General features: G+C 35.7%; 1 protein-coding gene across 3 annotated transcripts; it reads left to right on the forward strand.

Moving 5' to 3' along the window:
- Nucleotides 1-706: 706 nt before the first annotated feature.
- On the forward strand, nucleotides 707-25,010 carry LOC104588161 (arginine--tRNA ligase, chloroplastic/mitochondrial-like). 3 transcript variants are annotated; one of them, XM_010245993.2, is made up of 18 exons: nucleotides 707-1,003; nucleotides 1,286-1,360; nucleotides 1,536-1,672; nucleotides 1,870-1,945; nucleotides 2,117-2,218; nucleotides 2,299-2,514; nucleotides 4,821-4,901; nucleotides 6,337-6,420; nucleotides 6,619-6,723; nucleotides 9,402-9,580; nucleotides 13,306-13,390; nucleotides 16,530-16,716; nucleotides 17,296-17,365; nucleotides 19,760-19,829; nucleotides 23,684-23,773; nucleotides 23,942-24,010; nucleotides 24,157-24,255; nucleotides 24,537-25,010. In XM_010245993.2, exons 2-18 carry the CDS (start codon nucleotides 1,358-1,360, stop codon nucleotides 24,645-24,647), a joined length of 1,764 nt encoding a protein of 587 aa, XP_010244295.1. In that variant the 5' UTR covers nucleotides 707-1,003; nucleotides 1,286-1,357; the 3' UTR covers nucleotides 24,648-25,010. The 3 variants fall into 3 exon arrangements, with proteins under 3 accessions (XP_010244295.1, XP_010244286.1, XP_010244302.1); XM_010245984.3 differs by having other exon boundaries at nucleotides 817-1,003; nucleotides 1,290-1,360; XM_010246000.3 differs by lacking the exon at nucleotides 707-1,003 and adding an exon at nucleotides 1,032-1,125 and having other exon boundaries at nucleotides 1,290-1,360.
- The last annotated feature ends 760 nt before the right edge of the window (nucleotides 25,011-25,770 follow it).

Raw genomic sequence — 25,770 nt, forward strand, 5'->3', positions numbered from 1 at the left:
TGTACTTAAGGAACCAATAAAAACATCAATAAACAAATACTAATAAAATATAGGATTAATATATGTAATGAAGTTGAGTTAAGATCTAACATTAATAATTTCTACAAGATTTTAAGGAATGGGAAGAATGTTGGGCCCAACCCGAAGTTGACTTTAGGTTGAGTTAGGGTTGAAGGAATGTTATTGGGGTTAGGGTTGGGTAAATCGAGCTGAAGGTCAAGTTGGGTTAAGGTTAGGGTTGGAGGTTTAAAACTTAGGATTGGCCTCAACACAACCTAATCCAACCCAACTTGCAGCCTTACCTCAAGAATTGCTTGATTTGGTTAACGGAGCAAAGAGAAAATTATTGACATGGCAAGCTCTACTTCTAACCAGTCAACTGGAATAATAAATGTGGTAGCCAATCAGGTGTGTTATTTATCAAAATTAAGGGGTACGTTTTGATTGGTCAAAACTCTTCCCACATCATATCTTTTCCGCATAATAGATTTTTCCATATATATATATATAGATCCCATTATTTAATTGAACCGAATACAAAATACAAACATTTAAATCCGTCGGATTAGAATTCTATTTGGTCCGATCCGTTCGGAGCCCTAATCGTGTATTTCAATATTTTCGGTGGGGGCGGGTTAGGGTTCGAGTTCGAGGAAACGCGAGGTAGTTTGGGGGAGATGAGCATCTTTGGGGTAGAAATAGAATCACCTCAGCCCGTAGTGACCCCGACCCGGTTCCCATCCAATGTTTCATTCCATCATCCTCCCAAAAACGATTCCCATCCGGTGGTTCTGAAGGGCTTTACTTCCCAGGCTGTGAGCGAGAGCAGCAGAGAAGAGGAGGGAAACAATTTCTTTGTGGTAAGTGAGAGTGGGGAGGGGCTGGAATAAATAAGACATGACGAGGGTATTACATTTACTACCTGCGACTTCTTCATCTCCTCCGTTGGTCTCCTTTAATCGCCTCTCTCACTTGCATTCACACCCGGTTCTTCTTAAAACCGGTACTCTCTCTTTCTCTCTCTCTAGTTGTTATTGTTGTTATGAGCTCGGCTCTGCCTTTGGTTTTGTTTGCATCTCCACTTGTGACAACGTTTCTGTCTGCTCGCCTCTCATCTTGGTTTTGGTTTGTAGTGTTTTTTGGTAGTAAAGAGGCAAAATTTGTTTTCTAATGAATGACTTGCGTTATTGATATTCGTGCCTTTTATTTTCTTCCCAAAAGATCTAATTTTTATGCGAATTTGAGTTATATTTAACGTAATTTGATGTGGGTATTGTGGAATTAGACAGATTTTTCAAGATTAAGACCTCGAAGGCTTGTTTCCACAACAATTACGGCATCAGTGTCAGTGTCAACCATGGTAAGTGCATTCCAGTTCCAGCTGGTTGGATGAACATATCAGCATGAACTTGTATTCATAAAACTAATAACTTGACAAACCCATTTGCACGGAACTTCCATTCCACATTGATTCGTGCTTCCTTTATGTGCGAAATATGTTAGTTACAGTCTTATTGCCTGCCATTATGGAACAGGACCAAGAAATTGTGGGTCATGTCAAGCAACAGCTATCGAAGCTATTTGAAGCATCGCTTAGAACAACGGTCCCCGATGAATTGGATGTAGAACCTTTGGTTGTTCCTTGCACTGGAAAGTTTGGTGATTATCAATGGTATGGGTTCACCCAGAGGAAGACATGCAAAGTTGATTTTGGAATTTGGACTCCATGTTTAGTTCATTTAAACAGTTCTGCATTTTCAGTTTTATCATTTTTTCTTCAGATACTCCTGAGTTGGGTTTTAATGTATTTGTTTGTTTTTCCGAGTGCTAAGCGGGAATAAACATTTCTATTTTTTCCTTTTAATGTAGTAATAATGCTATGAGCTTATATTCAAGGATTAAAGGCAAGACGACTCAATTCAGGGGCCCTCCTGCTATTGGACAGGTACTGAGATTGATATCTCCCACTGCTTTATTTTTTGCCCTTTTGTGGAACGCAAAAACTTGATTTTGGTAACAATGTTTTATTGTTAAATCATCATTTGATTACATTGAGATAACCAATAAAATAATCTGGTCACATTATATGACTAAGGATGCACTGTTTGATTTGCAGGCCATTATGAAGAACCTTCCTCCAACTAAAATGATAGAGTCTTGTTCTGTTGCAGGACCTGGATTTGTCAATGTTGTTTTGTCAACCAAATGGATAGCTAAGGTTTGACACATTGTTAACTTTTCATGCGTGGGATTCATTTGTTACTTGTTGTCCTAATATTTTGATATTGTTATTTCCAGAGTATACAAAAGATGCTTATAGAGGGTATTGAAACATGGGCACCAAGGCTCCGGGTCAAAAGGGCTGTGGTTGACTTCTCTTCACCCAATATTGCAAAAGAAATGCATGTCGGCCACTTGAGATCAACCATTATTGGAGATACTCTAGCTCGCATGCTGGAATATTCGAATGTTGAAGTTCTGCGGCGGAACCATGTTGGCGATTGGGGTACACAGGTAAATATGATATGAAAATATTGTCTTTCACATGCAGAAATCAATTTTGTGATCATTAATGATTTAATTAATGTGTTAATCCTATCCTATCTATACTATTTATGCTCGGTGTCAGTATGTTTTGTTTGCCACATTACATTAATAATAGATATCTTTTTTTTTGAGAAAAAGGTAAAGTATTTGGCCGTCCATAATTTGCGTCCAGGTCTACAACTATTGAGGAAAAAAATGTAACTTTTTTCTTTGCATTCATATACTCGCAAAAATCTTTCACAGAATGGAAGATCATGTAATAAAAATACAGAATTGCCTGAATCTGATTCCATCTGAATTCTCTAAGTTTGTAGTTTTCTGCATTCTTATACTTTTCTACTCATGTTGCCCCAAATCAATTGAACCGATTGCATGGATTGATGGATTGATGTATATTTGTTCTGATATATGTTATGTGCAAACTCTGTTCCTTCATTGAGCCACACATAGGATGATGTGACCAACATTAGGTTGAGCTTGGAACTTGTTTGATATGTTATTGTGTATAACCGTGAACTTGATTCGACTGCTTGAGCCCTATTTAGTTTAGAGTTTGAGTTGAGGGTTTCATTTCCAAAAACCTTTGCTTAAATAATTGTTATTAATGAAAAAATTAATGCAGGATTGATTGCATAAAAAAAAGAGATAAAATGACATAGAAATCAACACCTAGTGGGTGTTATTCTGAATGAACACCTAATAGCTTTTTGAAGGAATCAACACTATCAAGAAAAATTAACATTACTTCAGAAGTATGGAACTCATACTTAGTTTATCTGATGTCAAAAAGGGAGGGCCTTGTTTTTTACAGTGATTTAAAAGGCGCGCCTAGGCGCACAGGCGAGGCACATTTTGGGGTATGTGCCTTGCCCAAGTCCTAGGCGCACCTCTTTCAAAAGGTGCGTGCCTGGTGCGCCTTGCGCCTCAGCCCAGGTGTGCACCTTTTTAAAATTTTGCGCTTTTTGCTTTTTCTTGAGTCTAACGGCTGGGCCGGGGGCTCTGCCCCCGGACCCCCGACCACGCCCCTCAAGGCAAGTCCGAACAAGTCTATGTTACTAGAGCTCCAAGAACTCCCTATTTGCTTATGTTGTTCATTCATTCATTGCAATAAAATATCTTGTTAAAAGGCAATGAAAGTTGTAAAATCATTATTTTTTATGTGAGAAATAAAAATTTCAGACCCTAACGTAGACTTGTTTGGGCTTGCCTCGAGGGGCGTGCTACAAAGGCGACTCATAGAATCAAGAATGCAATATGTTTTACATCACATTAACTACTTGAAGCAATGCAATTAAGGAAAAAAAGAGATTGTGGGTTTTACATGCTTGAAAATGCTTTATATGTTTTTTTTTTTTAAATTTTCATTCGAATACACTTTACATGTTATGTTTATGTATTTTAATTTTAGATAATAGGTTTTTTAAATCATTTATTTTAAAATTTAAGTTTATATTTTTATTAACATTATGTTTAATGTTTTTAAAATTTTTTTGGCATTTTTTTGGAATTTTATGACATTTTTTTTTGATTTTTTAGTTTTTTTTGGTAATTTTGCGTCTTTCTTAAAAAGGCGTGTGCCTTGCCTTGCGCCTTGCGCCTCAGGCACAAGTTGGCCCTTGCGCTTTTGTTGCGCCTTGTGCTTTTAAAACACTGGTTTTTTATTTGTGGGAAAGGAGGGAGGGTAGGTAAGTCCTTTTCCCGTGTTTTCTTACTTCAAAACAAACTAAGAAGCAGCACTAAAAAATTTAATAGGAATAGCACAAATCCTAGTCCACTAAGTACCAGGACTTTGACCTATAAGACAATTTCTAGTTGACTTAGGACTAGAAATAAGGCATATCCTACTTGTTTTATGAGTTATTGACTATGCTTTAACTTACTAATATAATTCTGATCTGTGAACATAACTCCAAATCCATTTAGGCAAACCACATCCTAATACAATTAGGAAAACCAACTCCTAATGTAACTAGGAAAATTACTAATAACTTAAGTATACCAAAAGGTTACAACAATACCTCTACTACCCATAAACACATAAAAAACTTGGAAAGTCACAGATTTGGCACATCAGGTCCTGCACCAAAAATGTTTTTTTTTTCCTGAAAAAGAACCATAATGTTTTTCACATGGACAGGAACTGCTAATCAGTTGCAAAGTTGGCCATTCCATTGGAGCACTTGTGTTGTCTCTGCTGGATACATATTTTATGTGTTTTTGTTCTTCTTTTCTCATTTACATTTCTACATTTAACATTTTGCATGCTTGTGCAGTTTGGTATGTTGATCGAGTTCCTTTTTGAGGAATTCCCAAACTGGGAGGGTATAGGGGAGCAAGCTATTGGAGATCTACAGGTAAGTTAATAAATCTGTCAAGTTAATTGTACCTCTTTAATACACTGATGCTTGGAGATTATTGTTATTAATAATAAAAAGTACCAATTGCCTGAAAAAGTTGTTCTTGAATTAAACGCTAATTGTTGATCCATTCTGCATTTGTTCTGTTGTGTAAAATGTCCAGAATTATTTCCTTTATCAAATATTAGAAATTAAGAAAGAAGTCAACTTCTTGCTGAGTAGGATAGCTTTGTGTTATTGTACCCGTAAATTTCAAGGTGCTGAGGTGAGGCTAGGTGATGGGGGGGGGGGTGCCTTGTTGCCTAGTGCATGCCTAGGGGATGGATATATATACTGAAGAATCGTAGGGTAATTCCCTAGGATCTGTAGCAACCAGCAACCATCTTTCACTAGTAATTATCTATAATCATCATAAAAAGTATGAACTTCATATTAAAACATAAAAATCAAACAAAATAGCTTGGCACTCAAGCAAGCTGGCCCTCCATGGGCGCCTTGTCACCTAGATGTCACTTATTCATTGCCTTGACAACTATGATTGTACCTGTAATGGTGATGAGTTTTTTTTTTGTCCTGATAGATACTATTGCTTTATTGAGAGAAATAGGGGAAATGAGAAATTTAAATTAGCTATACTGAGGATAAAAACTAAATGTGCAAACACAAAGAAGAGAAAAGAAATCTGAGCCCTGCTAACATGGGAGAAATGACAAAGTTCCAGCCTCAACGATTATAAGGTTAATCATTGAGGTGCTGATTTAGAAATTTAACTTACTCTGTAGATGTTCAATAAAAAAGGATGTAAAAACTGTTATTTCAAGTTAAAAGTAACAGAACCCTCACCTCAAACTTGAGCTTCATATGGTGACTTTGTACTTGTTTTATGCTTTCTATCCCTTTCCTGCTGTCAAATTGTTTATGTACTTTCTAGTGGAGTGGCTGGGATCCACTTTGATGCTGACCTTTGACTGACGTTTTCTTAAAATGTAGTTATACTTCTAAAGTGTTTTTGATCAGGACAAACTGAATATTTCAGTACAGCAGTCTATGTTACTTTCACTTTTCAAAGATTTGTTTTTTTTACGCGACAGTGTTATTAATATTTTTGGTAGAACTTCTTTCAGCTTGTTAATCTTGGAAATGAGATTGGGTCTTTCTCCATAAGAGGCATTCTTTTGCTGTTGGTAGTTATTTCATTCTAATTAAATAGAGTCCTCTGAGTTTTTGTCAACTTGTTAATGCTGGGATTAGGAATGAGATTGGATCTTTCTCCTCAAGAATCATTCTTTTTCCCTGTTTGTTGTTATTTCATTCTAATTTGATGGAAAACTTCTCTGAATATTCTATAAGGGTATAAGATATCAAGATCATTCTTGTCTTTAAAAACATATCTTGGTAGTTGCTGTCGTTCTAATTGACTAGGCTATTCTAGGCATTTTACAAGGCATCCAAGACGAGATTTGATGCTGATCCTGCCTTTAAGGAGAGAGCACAGCAAGCGGTGGTTCGCTTACAGGTGAATAACTTATCCTTTACTAGACAAGGACTTCTTTGAGGTTGATCTTTCTTTCTTCTGATTATGATGAACATTTTTCTCTCATTTTCCTTTTCTGACTTGAGGCCTTTCAAACTTCATGAAGCAAAAGGGAGCAGTATCTTTGAACTTTATGTCTAATATTTCTTCATATTTTCCATGATTAAACTTGAACTGCAGGGTGGGGAAGCAAAGTATCACAGAGCATGGGCAAAGATCTGTGAAATAAGTCGCAGGGAATTTGATCAGGTGTATCAACGCCTTGGTGTGCATCTGGAGGAAAAGGTAATATTCCTATGCTTGTATTTACCCAATAGCTTTGGGGTATTTCTCAAGAAAATATTTAATGACTTGCTAATTGCTACGTTTATTCTATCTATATTTTTTATATGAGAATGCAAGAATTCAACACATTGAGAATTTGGTGTCATACTTTAATTATAAATTGGTAAAATAAAAAATAATATAATAATACATTAAGTGTGTATACAAGTTAAATCAATCAAAATTATATTTTTAATTATTAAATGCTTTAATTCGTTATTCAAATCATGCATTTACTTTATAGATTATATTTATAATTTTTTAATTTTTTGAGGCCTATGCCTCAGAATACTTGAGGCCTACACCTTGCCTCCTTGAGACCCAACAGCCTTTCCTCTGCCTATAGTCTTCTAAATTCTTGTTTGTATATGCTAATATGAAAACGTTGTGAGGTTCAGGTTGCCCAAGGCCTCAACCCTAATCCAACGCAAATTTAAGTCAGGTTCATGTTTTTCAACCCTAATCCTAACTTGTCCTTCAACCTGATCCAATCCAACCTTTTGGGTTGTGTTTGGGTTAACATGTCCCAAGTTGCATCTCTATCACTGTATAGCTTTAAAGGCCACGGAATTACAACTTATACCCAAAAAAGGCATATTGGAATTTAGATGAGCACAAGCCTTCCTGCCATCAGAAAGATTATTAACTGATCAACCAAAAAAAAAGAATAAAATTAATTTTCTAGGACTAAGTATCTTCTATTTGGGTGTGAATTAGCAATCTAGGGACTTTGCATCTTAGGTCCATGGAATTTTGACAATTTGGAGATAAAGCTACCAATGGGAGAAACTGAAGAAATCCAGGGTCTGACAAATGAAGAAAGAAATAAGAGATTTAGGGGTTGTTTAACAGAGCAACTTGAGTAATGGTGAGCTTGGATTGCTTGAAAGAAAAAAAGAGAAAAATGGTTGAATAAGATTAAAGTGGAAATACTTAATTCAACTGAACTAAGTCTTAATTTTACTGTTTACTAAGTTATAGAAGTCGTGCTCTCTACTTCATCCTACTAGGGCTCACTGCTCACATCACATGCTTGCTAAATCATAGATCCTGAAGATTGCTTTCAATACTTGCATCTAAATTCTTCTTAGCTTCCCATTAACCTTTTAGAACCTCCAACTTGCCAAATCCCTCTTAACTGGTTTGCTCAATATTTTTCAATGCACATGATGGAACCGTCATAGTCAAATTTCCTCACTTTGTCACCTTTGGACCCATCCGTAGGTTCCCAATCATGCATTCATTTCTAGTTTTATCCTTTTTCCATTTGTCCATTTGAACATGCTTAGTTACACATGGTCTGACAGTTGTATTTTTTCCTTTTAGTTTGATATACTCTCTTGATGAGTAATCAAACAATTTTGTTAAAAATGCAAGTAAAGTGTTGTACAGAGAAACCTTTATAATTTACCATGCTCCATACAGAAAACAGCTAGCTAGTTAAATATGAACCTCCTCTATCTAAAACTGCTAGTGACATAAAAAAAAACTGTTAGTGACTTCCAATGCCGAGGCCGCATTCATCAGGAAACTCATTACATCAGCACCAGGATGACAAAGGGTCTTTCCCTCCCATCAAAATCATATGACTCCTTAACACATTTGAATAAATGATAGAAGGGACTATGCTCCACAAATAACTCTTCTACCTTTTGATGGTAATGCTGGTCAGCCACATACAAGTTCTAGGCAAGGGGATCTCTCCTTTCCTCTTTACTTTAGTAGCTGATGTAGAATCATTTCTAAGGCCAATAGAGAAGATATCGTTAGGGATTGGAGAGTAGGGAGGAACTAGGTCCCGTCAGCAATCTTCAGTTTGCAGATGACCTAATTTTTTTTTGAAAGGGGTATTAGTGAGAAGGTAGCTAACTTGAAGGAGCTAATCAAAGGTTTTGAAAGAATCTCTAATCTGGAAATAAATTTGGAAAAGAGCTGCATAGCGGATATTAACTTGGAGAGTGGGGAGGTCAAGGCTATTGTGGAGTGTCTTGAGTGTTCCATCTCTTCTTGGCCTATGTCCTACTTAGGGCTTCCATTAGGGGCAAATCCTAGGGAGAGCAGGTTTTGGACTCCAGTGTTGGAATAGTCTGAGAAGAGATTAGCTCCATGGAAGAAGAATTACATCTCTTTGGGAGGTAGGATCACCTTAATACATTGACAAACTTGCCCACTTACTTTTTGTCTGTCTTTAGGATACCACCTAGGGAAGCTAGAAAGTTGGAGAAGCTAATGAGAAATTTCCTGTGGGAACTGGGACAAGGAAAAAAAGGATCATTTGATTAAGCTAATGAGCATTCATGCTGGAGCGAACCAGCTAAAATACCAACTAACCCACTCCTCGGTTCTTTATGTAATTTTGAACTAGTGAAAATTTTGCTTATCCTCTGAAATGTCTAATAAAGATTTCATTTATTGAACCAGTGAAAGTGTTAAAGTGTAGCATGAGTATAGTAAAAAACAGTAACACAAGTACAATTTCGAGTATGGTTTACCCTAATAACACTGTTATGTTCTTTTATTTCCCCCCTAAATTCCTTACGTGTATCCTTTCCAAAAATGAAATAATGTGGTATGCTGGCATGCAACATCATGACTTACTTTTTTCTTTTTGTTTATTTCTTTATTTTTTACATTGTCAGGGAGAGAGCTTTTATAACCCATATATTCCTGGGGTTATTGAGGGATTAAGTAAGCAAGGGATGGTTGAAGAAAGTGAGGGTGCCCGTGTGATCTTCATTGAAGGGAAAAATATACCTCTTATTGTTGTGAAGAGCGATGGTGGATACAACTATGCTTCAACTGATCTAGCAGCACTTTGGTTAGTCTTCTGATCATTGAAGTAGATGATGCCTCTTTGAGTATTCTAACTCCAAATGAACTCTCTCTCTCTCCCTCCCTCTCCCTCTTTCATGTAATAAAAAAGGTCTGCTTATTAATCAGAAGAAAGTAGAATAAAAGAAAGATTTCTAGTTTATGTGATGTCTCATGGCAGGCTCTACTCCAAGCAATGAATGGTGATATCTTGTTGTATAATGTAAGAAATTGATAACATATACAGACAAGTATACACAAAAAAGGCAAAGGCAGCAGCTTAGCTGCTGAAAGAACCACAAGGAGGATACTCATTACCTACTTGTCAGATCTTACAAATTACAAGTTGAAGCTCCTGCTTGGTAGAACATTAAGAACCTATATTTTGAAGTTGGGAAGCTTGTGCTGTGCCATACTGGTAACATATATGTTTAAGTAACAACCAAAAGCCACATGAATGATTTTAAGGCACCTTTTTTTTTGATAGTAAATAAAAAAGAAAATTCATTAGAAGGTAAAAAGTACATCAGGTGATGAGTGATAACCAAAAGAAACAAAACTAAAACATAGAAGAAGCACAAATTACAAGTTCAAATCTGCACATTCAATTCCAATAAAGACCAGAACCCCTCTCCAAAATCCTCATTTCATCTTCCAATCTAGAAGATGATTTCCAATCACAGCAGAGTTTTTCTTTGATCTTGGATTTGTCTTCAAAAGTTCCTTCCACACCTCCCAACAAATTGCAGGACTGCAACTCCACACAATTTTTTCTTTCTTACTTGAAGAACTGGACAGCATGAGAAGTTTTCTTTTGAACTGTTAGAGGCCCACATCTACATGTTAATCCTGAATAACTGAAAGAATATGCCCCAAAGAAACTTAGTATGCAAGCACCCAAATAAAGATGCAAAAATATCTTCCTCATGGTCCTCACGTAAATTACATCTGTTAGCAATCTGGAAACCTCTTCTTCTTAAATGGTTCTGCATAAGAATACAATCCAAAGATTATTCATCAAAAAAAAAAGAAAAGAAAAGAATACAATCCAAAGATACTAGCCACACAAAAGCTTCAACTCTTGGAGAGATTGGGTTACCCCAAACCTTGCCAATATTACACTGCTAATACTGATTTTCTTGTCAACACTTTGGTAGAAAGATCTTACTGTGAATTGACCATTTCTGCACTCCTTCAGTTCTGCCATCTCAGATCTGACCTGTTAGGATTGATCTCCACATGTTGAAGTTTGGACAACAAACTCACACATTCCTCAATCCCTTTCTCCAGCAAAGGTCTCCAAAAAACAGAGCAACAAACAACTGAAAATTTCCTCATCTCATAAAAGCGATTAATAGCAACATTTTTCTCACTTAATCTATACAGCTTTGGGCAGATCTCACAAAACCTCCCAAAACCTTATACTTGCTCCATTTCCAACCTTGAAGTAAAATTTAGCAAAGCTGAATGGAATTTCATGATGATACCCTTCCACACACTGATACCACATGATGACTGTAACCTTTTTAGAATCCCAACTGAACATAGAAATTCCATACTTACATCTAATTACTCTCCTCCACAAGCCTTCCTTCTTAACCCCAAACCTCCACAACCATTTCCCCAATAAATCTTTGTTGAAAATTCTTGCTTTTCTAATTCCCAACCCACTATCCTTCTTTGTCCTACAACACCAGTCCCGTTTAACTAAATGAAGTCTTCTTTCCATCACCTTAATATTCCACAAAAATTCTCTCTTCATCTTCTCAATGGATCAGTCACCGAAGCAGGAATCTTCATTGAAGATAAATAATGAATTAATTTGATAGCACTCCACACTCCTTTTATTATGGTGATTCACCACCAAGAGAAAGATACTTCCCTTCCCACCCTACCATTCTTTTAACAATCCTATCCAAAACAGGCTGCCATGTGGACACAGCTGAGGCTTTAGCACCAATGGGCAGGCCCTAATACGTAATGGAACTCCCCACAAGATTCCCGATAACTGCTGCACAGCCCTCTATTAAATTCTGTGAAATATCCCCACACCTATTATCACGCCCTTAGATAAAATTTACTTTCAGACTTGCCAACATTTTGAAACATTTTAATATAGCTCTCAGAAGCAAAACTTGTTCCACCTATGCATCCCAAAAAATTAGACTGTCATCAACATACTGTATATTTTATTCATTTTGTCTTTCCTGACCCTTTATATGTGTGTGTAATGTTTACGGATAAACATTTATCAAAAAAATGCTTATGGATAAACGCATACAGTGCGCATGGCGACCTTTTCTAGATTTGAAGACAGTTTTTGGTAGTGCTCTAATTTTTAGACTTCAGCCAACATTGTCTAAGGCGCTGGCATAAACAGCCACTTTGTACACAAAATGCCACAGATTAGGTCCATAACCATCATTGGGTGATAGCCCCCCTTTTCTGATAATGAATAACCTCTTTTCTCTAAGGGCCTGGTATACTTGGCAATTGGCATTCTCTCTCTGTTGATGCACAAGAACCATGGCCATGTTGACAGATCATAGCATTTCTGTGATTACTTAAAGTTTCCTTCTTAAATCATGCTTGTACCGAAAATAATCCTCAGCCATTAGGTTTTAGAAACATTGAATGAAAATGGCTTGACATTATTGCCTGGAGGCTGGAGGTATGCAATGAAACTTGTTGATTGAGGTGGAGCTATAATCTTGCATGCCATGGTTATCAGATTGAACATCAGAAATCATGGAGATTTTAATTCTTCATGTCTGAAAATGTGATTTTAAGCATAAGGAAATCAGTTTGTGAAAGAGATACACTTTGGATGTTGTAGTTTGTTAAAATTTGAATAATGTTCTACTTAAGTTGCTTGGTTGATTTATAAAATCTTTTCAATTAGTTTGTAAATGCTTTCTGTGAAGTTATTACATCTAGTGGATGATTTGTCTGTTGTTATCATTTTTAGTTTTTTAATCATTATGAGGTGCAAAATTTCTCCTTCCCCTGAGCCTTAAAATATGATGGATGATCTTTTGTAAGTCTGTAATTGGGTTGGGTTTAGATCAGATCTAGCCACATCTGAATCCAATCCGATTACTGAAACTTAATATCCAATTCTGATCCAAAATCCCAAATATCGAACTCAGAATCTGAATCTGTTCTGTTGTCATTAAGATAAAGAAAATTTTAAAAAATAAAATTAATTACTTTTAACTTACACACATATAATAGCATTTTATAAATATAAACAATCACTTTATTATATATTTATATTAGTTTATTACTTTATTATATATATAAGTTAAAAGTAATAAACTTTTTATTCGTTTCTTTATTAAAAAGTGAAGTAGAGTTGGATGAAATCCGAATCCGATTCAAGATCTTCAAATTTGGCCGGATTTCTGATTAGTTTTCATTAATTGGTTTGGATTCATATGTTGCTGAATCTGATCCATTTACAGTCCTAATCTTTTGTATGGCCTTGTTTCATATTTTATCCTTTCTGTTTGATTGGTTTGCCACAACTTGCAAGGTAGAATATGAAGTTCTTAAGAGCTTTCTGGTTTCATCTGCTTTGATAATGGACACACCAACACCAGTACCTTATTGTTGTTCTTTGAGTTTCTAATTTTCCTTTTGTTGCATTATATATATGTTTAATCCATTTATATTTATTCCATTCATGCATAAAACTTGTACTATTTTATTTTGCTGCTTCCAATGTTGCAGGTATCGTCTTAATGAAGAAAAAGCTGAGTGGATAATTTATGTCACTGATGTTGGGCAACAACAACACTTCGAAATGTTTTTCAGTGTATGCACAATGCTATTGATTTGCAACACATTTTCCATAGGGAAATTATCTAAAGCCTCTCCTCACTTTATTGAAATTGTCTAAGAACTTCCCAACTTCTAGATACCTCCAAAGAACCCTGTCATAAGTTTTTTGTGAGTAATATACTTCCCTTATGTCACGCCTTCTTATGGTTTCATAAAGGTAATTTTAAATGACACAAAAATAACCCATTCGATGTCATTTCACATATTTTTAATGTGACAAAAATACCCCTGGTACATGCTAACCATGTTGCTCTGAGTCTGTTCCTCTCAAAATAGAAGCAATGAATACTTTGATTATTGGAAAATAGAAGCAATGAATACTTTGATTTTATTTTATATTGGTATGTCCAAATCTAAATATTAAACTGATTTTCTGATAGTTGCAAAGATCCAAATTTTGATTGCCACTGTCCATTTAATTTCCCAATATCTAACACTGATATGTCCTCATGCTTAACAATTCATCACTTCAATGGGTCCTCTATCTGTTAGGTGAATGGATTTTGTTCATTTAGAACAGCCATTATTTAAGGGTATTTTGAGCATATTATAATACAAAACAGTAAACTGCACACTTTGCATGATGGGTAGAGTAGTAATTTTGCACCTTTTAACTTGTTATTTAATGGAATAAATCTGACAGGGGGTTCCTTGGAGGTATCTAAAATTGAGGGGAAGTTTAATAGCAGCCATTATTTAAGGGTATTTTGGGCATATTATAATACACAATGGTACACTATGTATGGTGTGTAGAGTAGTTATTTTGCACTTTTAACTTGTTATTTAATGGAATAAATCTGACAAGGGGTTCCTTGGAGGTATCTAAAATTGAGGGGAAGCTTTAGACATTGTCAGTACTCAGTAGAACGAGGGGAAGTATTAGATAATTTTCCTTTCTATATTTCTAGTAAGCTCTTCTCTCCTATTGTTTTTTGATCAATAACTGAAATTCATTAGATTAAAAGAATTTAGTTTTAACGCTCCAAAGAGAGATAAACGGGCTTAACTCTCTCCAGTAAGATAACAAAAAAGGAAAAGGTTACAGAACAGCCGAAAACATTTGATCCCTTCCCACCCCTTGCTTTGCCAAAGCATCAGCAAATACATTTGCTGTTCTCTTGACCCACTGAAACTTGATTTCCAGTCCTCTAGTTAGCCAATTAATCTCCCTCCTCTCATTAGCATATTTCCAAAGTCCACTACCTTATTGTAACCAAATTAAGATCAGCTTTAAATCCCCTTCAATGGCTAACTTTTGTATATTCAGTTCCTTAGACTTCCTTATACCCTCCAGTGCTGCATAGACCTTAGCTTTGAGAGAGTCTCCAAACCCAATGTGACCTGAATACAAAGTGAACACCTTCCCATCCTCATCTCTGAAAACCCCTTTTTTTTTGATCAATCATCTCTGAAAACCCCTCCACCTGATGGACCTGGATTTCCCTCACTACTTTTGTCAAAGTTTAGCTTTACAAGTCCACTTCCTGGTGGTGACCACACAGGACAAACTAAAGAGTAGGCAGGAGCAGAATTTGCCACCTCCATCCAGCTATTCAGCAACATATCCATAGAAATATCAACAAACAAGTCCAAGGATTTCAACCAATGTACCACCCTCACTGTTACTACTTCAATAAGGCATTCTTTACTTCTTTCAACTTCAGAGAAAATTTTGGTGTTTCTTTTTTCCCAAAGAGTCTAGCAAACAGCAGCCCTCACACATCTCCACATTATCCTTGTCCTTTTGTTTGGCCAACCAAAGAATGAGAGGCTAAACATCCTTTGAATATTTGGCGGTGGGGTCCACCTGCATCCAAAAGAGGAAAGAGACCATTCCCAAAGATTAGTAGCAAAGGGGCAAGAAACTATTAAGTGGTAGGAGCTTTCACCATTAGCCTTGCAAAGAATGCACCAATTCGGAGACAAACATCAAAAAGGCCTTTTTCTTTGGAGTACGTCACAAGTATTACATCTTCCGAGGAAGGCTTCCCAACAAAAGGCTCCAATCCTTGGAGGAATCAGTTCACCCAAAACATCCTTAATCGGAAAGTTTTGTGCAAATGGACTGGGTGAAGACAATAGGGACTTGAAGAAAGAGGCACAAGAGAAGGTTCCAGAGGGAGTTAGGGTCCACAATCTCTTATCCCTCTCAAAAGGATCCAACACCACCCGGTCTAAGATCTGAACCAGATTCGTGACATTTTCAACCTCTACATCCCTTAAGCCTCTTCTAAGCCCTAGATCCCAATCAAACCTAAAATTAGGCTGAGAAAGAACTAGAAAATTGAACACAACCTTGCCCTTAAACTGGGAGAATGAAAACAAGGAAGGGAATTGATCTTTCAAAGGTATCTCACTCACCCACCCAAATGTACTCCCAAAACTTTACTTGATTCCTAGAGCAGAGGTCATACTTGATGTGCTGCAAAAAGGATGGAAGAATGGCATGAATAGATTTCCAAGGAGAGGCACCAACAAACCTTGCCAAAGTTCCAATGTCCCAGCCATCATCTGCCTGACCATGAATACTTAAAATTACCCTCGTCTACAGTTTCTCCCTCTCACCTCCCAACCTCCACAGCCATTTCTCCAATGATGCTTCATTTTTCCTCCGAATGTTCCCTAAACCTAACCCTTTGTCAGCCTTACTCCTAGAGACTAGTTCCCAAATCACCCTGTGATCCTTCCTCTCCTCCCCTGGTTTCCACAAGAAGTTTTTATCAACTTCTCCAAACTCCTACTTATCTTCATTGGGATCCTAAAAACTGATAACTAATACTGTAATACACAGGCAAACTAGCTAGTGTAGACTTAATTAAAGTAATTCTACCTCCCAGAGATAAATAATTCTCTCCTCTCCTATTCCTTATTACCATGTTATTAATCTTAATAAGATATAATTGAATGCAAGACATTGATGCTGTGATGGAGTTTTTCATGAATGACTCCTTTCTCAAATGAATCTAGGTATTTTGTTTAACAAATAATGATGATTGGAACCTTAGGCTAATGATGATGTTACTTGATAATGTTGATTAGTAGCGTCTAAAGGGCTAGTAGAAGTGAAATTTTACTTGCATAAATGGATCTAAATTTATGATGATTTGTTTCAGGCTGCAAAACATGCTGGTTGGCTTCCATCTGATGGCAAGGCCTATCCCCAAGCAACTCATGTGGGGTTTGGTCTTGTTCTTGGAGATGATGGTAAGCGCTTTCGGACTCGAAGCACTGAAGTGGTTCGATTAGTTGATTTACTTGATGAAGCTAAGAACCGCAGTAAAGCAGCACTTATTGAACGAGGTAGTTTGACTACAAACTTGCTATTTTCATCTTTCCCATTTTCCTTTCCTGATAGGGGATGTGATTAAGCAAGTTTATGCAATTCTTGTATTTGTCGCTTTACATAAATATTGGAACTCATGACAAGATACATTATGAGGCAAAGTTGGACACATCTTTTCAGGTGTTCCCCCCTTGTCTATAGGGTGAAAAAACAAGTGTTTCATAAATCTGTTGTTTACTTGTGCAATTCCTGTATTTGTTGCTCTACATACATGTTGGAACTCATGAAAAGATAAGGCAAAGTTGGACATGTCTTTTCAGGTGTCCCACCTTGTCTGTAGGATGAAAAACAAAGTGTTGCATAAATCTGTTGTTTACTAACATTTCCCTTTTCGATGAGGACCAATCTACTCTTTCTGTTCTGTTTCTTTATCTCTTACATATTCCTAACTCATTTACCAAGATGGGCAATTAGGCATAGGCTGTTCCTGTACTGAAAATGATGAATGATATGATAAGCTTATTGTAACCATATCTAACTATTAAAAAAACCCATATCTAACTATTGGCACTGCTGAATTTTGTATCCTTGACCAGGTAAAGGTGCAGAATGGAGCGATAAGGAGCTCGAACAAACTGCTGAAGCTGTTGGTTACGGGGCTGTTAAGTGAGCTTTCTATTCCTATCCCTTCCTGTTCACTTTTCTTTGGGACTTGGTTAAATGTTTGATGGGTGTGATGGCTCACTTTGATATTTTCTGCGATGTGTAAGTGGCAAATTAGTTTTATCCTTGCAGGAAGCTTCTACAGGGAAGTCCCACCTCTATTGCTAGTTTGGAAACTTGCTCCATTAGAATCTTGCTATTAGGCCTGCTTCTACTTGAATATAATTTTGGGTGAATCACTTCTTCTACCTCCCTTGGGGCTTGGGGTTTCATGAAATAGTAAGACCTCCCTTCAGGTTTATCTATTAATTTGTTCTTTCATTGACCATTTAATTAAAGGGGGTTTGTTATTAATTGAAGAGATAGACTTTAGACATAAGTAAATATTTAACTAAAATTCCATTAATAATAAAATGTCAAATTTGCCTCATATATATATATATATTGAAAATGATAGAAATAACTTAAAAAACTAACTACAGTGTTACCATCTCAAAATTTATTTTTATTTTACTTAAACCTATTTTAATTTTTCATTCCCACCTTAATGCATCGTAGAAAAAATGTCCTTTACAAAAATACAAGGGCTTTTTGTCCATATAACATACAGGTAGGTGATATATAAAGTTAAAATGGACTTTTGGAAAACTTTAAATGTCATTTGAATGCTCCATTACTAAAACTTACAGCAAGTTAATAGAGGTGTGGGATACTGGAAATTAACTCAACCCTAAACTATAACTCTGTAAGGGGTAATAAGTTAGTAGGTAGACCCTAGGTGAGGTTTTAGTATTTGACCAAAACCCTAAGAAAGGTACAAGTAATTTACCATATTGTTTTTCTTTTTCAGAATCTAGACTTTTTCTTTTGGGGAAGGGGGTGAGTGATTCATCTTAAAGCAATGTTTCCAAACTGCAGCCAAATTGGCCAGTTGGACCGGTTGCTTTGTCACACTGAACCAGAGTTGCAAAAAACCATTGACTTGATCAATGACATTTTACCCAGCTGGTTGAACTGCTGAACCATTTGACCTAGTCAGCAGGTCATGGGTCAGATATTTATTTTCTTTTATTTTTAGTTTTTCGTCAATCATTCTCATTTATCACACTTATTTTTGTTTATCTGATCAATACATAGTATTAGAGGTATGCCCGTTTTTCCTATAGTTCTTTTTGTAACTTATTCTCTTTATTTTATCTGTTTTCATATTTTTATTTAATTTATGATGTCATGGATTGACCCGTTTGAATCGTATGATTGAACTGCTGGCCTGCCACCTGGACGGAAAGCAGTTCCATTTCCAGGTCAGTTTTAAAATACTGTATTAAAGTTGTCAATCAGATGTCACTTCATACAGTCATCTAGGTTTAGTGGCTTTCAGTGGGTTGGTTTAGTCTTGGAAATGGCACATGGTGCAGCCGTGGGAGCCATTTTTTAGTGGGTTTTCACTAATTTGGATAACTCGGGGAAGAACACTCAGTGCAACCATGGATGTGGATGCCTCATTAAATGTTGCTTGCTTTTCTTATGACTAAGTGGATACAACTATCCCAAAATGGTGCACTTTTTTCAGTGGATTCTATGAAATTCTATATCATCCACTCAAACAGTTACTTGAAGTTTTAAGTCGACACTGTAAAGTAAAAATACAGACTTATTTCCAGAGCTTTAGCTTTCTGATATTTTGAGAGCTAGCAGTTTATTTCCCTTTCTAATCCAGATTATCCTCCACCAGATGCATGTGGGGCTGATAATTCTTGCAGTTTCAAATTTAGTGTGTGAAAGCTTCTGTATTTCCCCTTGTACTTTTCAATTTGTTTTGATAAATTTGCACTTTCAATTTTTAACCCTCTATTTCTCTACTTTTCCATATTTCCATTCACATTCTATTCTATGGGTGTTACAGATTCTTCTTTCAAGATAATATTTTCATTGATGGCTAAAAAAATCATATTTCTGCAACTGAGTTTTTAACCCAATTTCCTGTTTTGGATCATCATCAATCAAATGTAAATTGTTTTTCTCATAGTCAAACATTTGTTTGTGCCTTAAAACTGTTTTGGGTGTTTGAAAAGGGGTGCTTCCTGTTGGATTTGCTTACTGCTGTTGCAATGCCTTGCTGTAACACATGATACAAATTAAGATGGAGAGGGAGATGAATTTGGCCTGTCGTTAGTATTTGCCATTGTATTGGTAACAAATTGGAAAGCTGCTGTTTGGTATCATGCAATGTCTTGTGGCAGCATTTTGTCCTTTTGGCTCAATAACTGTGTTAGCTCGTGCTTTACTTCTAACTACAATAAGAGCATGCTTGTCTGCTAATTTAATTCTGATATATTGGTCACTCTGGGTCTGCTCATTCTTTTTCTGACCTCTGTTTAATTTGCTTTTTAACAGATATGCTGATCTGAAGAACAATCGACTAACAAATTATACATTTAATTTTGATCAAATGCTTAATGATAAGGTATATTTGCCTGCACAAACTTCCTGCTTACATTTTGCATGAGGCTGTAGTTGAAGATTCTGATGGCACTAGGCATTCAAATGCTGATGGGTGATACAAAATTTCTCTTTTTGTTTTTTGTTTTTTGTTACTTGCTCCATTTTTAGTATTTTAATTATTCACAACTTAAATCATGAATTCTATGGTTTTGATTTGAATCTCATGTCGTCATTATCTAAGCCTTGTCCCAACTATATGGGGTTTTGATTTGAATTTTATATCTGAATCCTATCAATTTAATTAAGAAATAGTTTTTTATTTTGTTAATGATAAAAAAAGTTCTTTATTTTGTTATTTCTTTGTTTCTTTCAAGTTTTATCAATGGATATTTGTTTTGAAGCTCTCACCAATGTTTTGAAAATCGCAATCGTATTGTAAATCGTAGAGAAAGTTGAACTGAATCGAATCGTGAATTGTATTGTAAATTGTAAGATTATTTCTATTTCTTATAAACTTGTCAAAAATTTAAATATAGATATATTAAAAAGCTAAATATATATAGGAATGTAACTTTCCCATATTTTTAATCTACTTATACCATGTATGTACCTAAAATAATAGAATTTACCACTTATACAATAGAAGCCTGAGATGATATAATCAAGTTTGGCTTGAAAGTCAAACAAATCCACATATAATGGCTCTTTAACCTACATATGGTGGAAAATAAACTCAATTTCTAGTCTTAAATAACATAAATAAATCATTTTCTAGTAAGGGCTTTAAAAAAATTTCCCTTGACAAAACTAGATATAAACAAAAACATAGAAAATTAGAGAGCTAATTCTTAATTGAATTTATTTGAATCGTATAAATCGTAAGATTTATGAATCAAATTGTAGGATTCAAACAAAAATTGTAAGATTATTGCAGTAAAGGATTTGGACATAAGATTCAAATCAAAACCCTTGGGATTCATGACTCAAATCGTGAATTGTATCGTAAATCGTAAGATTTCAACAACATTCTAGAAAATGATTTATTCAGGTTGTTTAAGACCTTTTAGAAATCATATTGAGTTTATTTTCCATCATATGTTAGTTAAAAGGCTATTTATGTGGATTGTTTGGATTTCGAGTTGAACATGATTCTAGCATACAAGTGGTAAACTCTATTGTTTATGTACATATATGGTAAGTATGGATTAAAAATAAAGTAATATCACTTTTCTATATATATATATATATTTGGATTTTTAGTATATCTATTTTTAATTACTTGGTTGATATGGGAGGGGCTGTTACTTGGTGTAATGGTAATATCTCAGGCTGGCAAACATGAGAATGCAGGTTGTAGCCAAAGGTTAGGACCATATTCAGTCTACCCCTCCAAAGATCCCAGATAGCTGAGAGTCTGAGACCAACATTGGGTAATGTTTTATTTAAGAGTTTGTAAAAACAGAAGTAATTTATGATTTGAATTAATTCAATTTTCTTTATGCTTTACGAAACGGTTAAGATTTTCAGAACATTAATGGTAATTAATTGGAAAAGTAATAGCTGATAGTGTGTGACAATTAGGAAGTGAGAGATGATGAGGATCTTTCCACTGGATGAAACAAGGAAGTTTAGTGGGGATTTTTCTAGATCACGAGATCCAGATTGCTTGGACCAGCATTGGGGTAATTGCCTTTCAAGAAATAAAGGTGTGGAAGGTGGGAATATCATCTATCTTTTTTAGATAAGAGTGTTGCTAGGGAATTTTGACTGGTTTCATATTTCTAGTAGTTGGAATTAGGTCAGAAGTTAGGTAATGAAACTAAATCAAAATGTTCTCATTGAAGGATCAATGCTTCAAGGGATATGGAAAAAGAGAAAAGTTCCTGGAACATTACCAGATGAAATTTTCAAGGATACAATGTTCATTCTAGAGTGGAAATGAGGGATCTGAAGAAGAAGACTGACATGAATATATATGGGGTTGAGAGTTTAATCTAGAATATCTGCACTGCAGGTAAAAGGGAGGTTGGACATGCTGAATTATGTTTAAATTAAATAGCGAAGGGTCTAAGTTTGCTGTGTACCCCTTTTAGTTTCACTTAGGTTTTTTTATCAATGTGTATGGTTTTGCTTTCTAGAATGCAGATGTTTTTTGCTTTAGAAGACAACCATAGACATTGGCAAACACCTCTTTAGTGTTTGGCTGGAAGTGGTTCTGGTACTTATTGTATGACTATGTCCTCAGTTCGGAATTTGGATGATTTGTCTTTGTTGGGGGTTTCTTTCTGAATGTTCTTTTTCTCTTGTGGTTGGTATGGCTCTTGATGGTTTTTCTTGGGTTACTGGATGTTGATCGGGGAATAATGTGCAGGGTTTCCTTTTCTTTTGCCTATTTGGGCTATTTGTCTGTCTTCTTGTATACCCTTTTTCTTTCTTGTATGCCTTTTTCTTCTTGAAGCATTTTATCATTTATTAGATTGAAACGTCTGTGTGCTTGATCATGTTTTGTTGGGGTGGTTCCCTTCTTGATGATGATGATGATGATGGATGGTGGGGAGTGAGACCTAGGAAAAAATAGGACCTGAGATACCAAACCAGTCCCTTTGGTTTCTGCATTGTCCTGAACCAAAACCAAACCAAATCAATCAGTTAACTAATTGACCAGTTTGATTCTTTGGTTTTTTGTTTTTTTTTGTTTTTATATTTATAATATACATTATAAATGAATATTTGGAAACAGCCTCTCTGTAAGGCTGGTACATCTGTCCCCAGACCCCACTTTGGCAGGAGCCTCATGCACTGGGCTGCCCTTATATTATAAATAAATATATATAAATATAATATATATACTATTATAAATATAATATAACTCAAAAAAAACATATTTCAGTAATTTTGTATGTAAAATTACTGAAATAATTGTTTAAAGGGGTTTTTGTTGAGTTAAAATGGGGTTATTTCAGTAATTTTGTATGTAAAATAATTTATATAAGGTAGAATGGGTATTTGGAAAAAATGGTGCAATCTAACGTTTTCCGTCTGGGACAGTGACAGAAGGGAGGTTTTTGTATTTTACCCTATATTATATTATACATAATATATAATATATAATTTATTATAAATATATTATATTTTATAAATGACTATATATATAATATTGGTCTGTTCGGTTAATAAATGATTTTTCATATTGGTTAACTGAAACTGAACCAGTACCTTCAGTTTTTCAAAAATACCGAACTGATTGATTCGGTTGACCAGATTTTTTGGTTTGGTTTAGTTTTTCGTTTTTTTTATGAGCACCCCTAGGAATGATCACGAGTCATATGGTTAATACCAACTGGTTTGAAATAGGTATAAGCCTCTAGTTTTATAATGGGCCACGAGGCATGCCTTGACACGGAATACTCGCCTTGCTCCTTTTGGTGTTGCTTAAAACTTTTTCCTTGACCATTTTCTGGAGGTAGAAATTCTTTTGAACATTAATTACATGTTAGGTTACATACATGGTATCAGTGCTTGTACTAATTTTGTTGCTACACAGCATCTCTGAGAGGCTTCACCAAGTGAAATTTTGGTAATCATTCCTGGGTTTGTATTAAATGTATGTATGGGATGAATTATTGTGCAACCTAGTAGCATATTCATATCTACTATCTCTTGGTATACACCAGTAACTGGGCATTTGTTCAAAATTAGTTCATCTGCACAACCCAATAAAATATAATGTGGTGCACTTCAGGGTCTCATAGCTATAGGGAGCATCATTAATATGATCAAGCACGTTGATCATCATCATCATTGTCCTCTCTTCTACACTCCATCCCTTTCTCTCTTGGTTTTCTCTCTTACTTATGTGGAACTCTTGATGAGCAGGGAAATACAGCTGTTTACCTCCTCTATGCACATGCTCGTATTTGTTCAATCATCAGAAAATCTGGTAAAGACATTGAAGAGTTGAAGAAGGTAAATTCCCTTTAGGCTAAACTTCTATTATCCCTTTAGGCTTGCAGCTTGCTTGATGCCTAAACTTAGAATTTGATTTGTCTGAGTTGCTAATGAAACTATAGCCATTTGATTTTGAGAGTGTTTTCTGTTCCAATTAGATGTTTCTAATATTATTCTTTGGAACAGACGGCAACAGTTGTGCTGGATCATCCAGATGAGCGTGTCTTGGGGCTTCATCTACTCCAGTTTGCTGAGGTAGGGGATTGCTGATTGCATAGAAAGTTCTTATTTGTTCCTAGTGTCTTGTTCTTTTATGTCGAGCTCTTAACATAACATGCTAGATGGCACTTCTGTAGTTCTGTTACTGATGGAATGCTTTATGTTCACTCCCCCTATGTCAGACTGTTGAGGAGGCTTGCAACAATCTCTTGCCGAATGTGTTGTGCGAATATCTCTACAACTTGTCGGAGAACTTCACTAAATTTTATTCCAATTGTCAGGTCTGGTATATCTGTTCAAAAGTTTCATCAGTTCTCAGTAACTGATTTTCTTAATGCTTTCATCTTATCGTAATTAAAACTCAATAGGAGCTGGAGATGCACATACTAAAGGTCCAAATTGTTAGGTGGCTTAGAAAAACTGATGCTAATTTTCTCTCTTATAAGACATGCACACTCAAACAATGAAAGCAAAGAAAAGAACTCTCTGTAGGTTTATTGAATGATAAATGATTACATCAATTTACAACTTGTTGAGCTCACTTGGTCTTCAACTTGGGCAGGTTGTTGGATCGGCAGAGGAGACGAGTAGATTGCTGTTATGTGAAGCAACAGCCGTAGTCATGAGGAAATGCTTTTATCTACTTGGAATTGTACCTGTCTACAAAATATGACAATACTTTTATGGTTTATTTGTTACCCATCCTCCACACATATGTTTAAGATGGGTGTTGAATGTATACACGACTCAGTTTTTATAATTCATAAATGATGACAGAAATGGATGAGGTTCTTGATTTGGGGGAATTATGTACATCCATCAAAATGTGTAACCCAGATAGTAATTTCTAAGTTGCAGATTTTGGCCATAAATGTTGAGTAGTAGGTGAAATTGAGAAAGCTTATTGTATGGCTGGTGCAGAATCTTGTATATGGCAGAACGCAGAAGTACCATAATTGGAAAGTTGGTGCACAATTTATGTCGTGTTTGATAAGCACAAGTATGACATAACCTAAGTGTGACATACATTTTGCCATGTGTGCGTCTTACTGTCTTGTTTGTGTTTATATCATACTTGTAAGATTGCATATTTTTACACTGTACTGTGTTTTGTGAAAAGCATATTTTACTAGTGTGACTGAGCCTGAAAAACGAAATAGCCCAAAATGATTTCATTTTTTTTTTGGTTATAAATTGGCTTTTACTTTCATGCTAGCTAAACTCCGTTTTTTTTCCTCTGCCAAAGCACAAAAGTGTTCCAATAAAAACACAAATTCAACTGTATTCGATCAAACTGACAAACATATGTGCTTTGATGGTAATAAGCAAACGGACAAGGGATAAGTCCAATTTTTTCAGTACATTGGTTGCAACACATTGGATGATCATATCCCATGTTGGTGTGATGTTTTAGCTACTAAAAACTGAAGTCACGGAATAAAAAAAATTGTGGTCGATTTATTGGAATATACATACAATAGTACAATAGCAGATATAGGCATATAGCACATTCATTCGGATTGCTCGAATCATCAATGGTCATTGACCCAAGCTACTTAGTTAAACGGGTCTCTCTAGTTGTAGAACCTGAACCGAGTCCCATCAGTATTTGAACTTTAAAAATGTAGGTAGCCAAGAAAATTTTAAGCCTGAGTTGCTGGTAATGGGTTCCACTGACAACAATACAGGGTCGTGTCGGGTGTTAGCAATGTTTTCAACCTGTTGTTGATGTAGCCGGGTGATCTAGAGACGTGATGATAATCTTGGTTTGGGTCAAACCTCATGAGCTGATTTAT

Source organism: Nelumbo nucifera, chromosome 6, assembly GCF_055504915.1.
Source record: "Nelumbo nucifera cultivar China Antique chromosome 6, China Antique-T2T, whole genome shotgun sequence".
Lineage (NCBI taxonomy): Eukaryota > Viridiplantae > Streptophyta > Magnoliopsida > Proteales > Nelumbonaceae > Nelumbo > Nelumbo nucifera.

Coding starts and splice junctions, on each gene's coding strand:
- LOC104588161 (XM_010245984.3), top strand. CDS start 898: ATGACGAGGGTATTACATTTACTACCTGCGACTTCTTCATCTCCTCCG. Junction 24,011..24,156: donor ATCTACTCCAGTTTGCTGAG/GTAGGGGATTGC, acceptor CCCCTATGTCAG/ACTGTTGAGGAGGCTTGCAA. Junction 24,256..24,536: donor AATTTTATTCCAATTGTCAG/GTCTGGTATATC, acceptor CAACTTGGGCAG/GTTGTTGGATCGGCAGAGGA.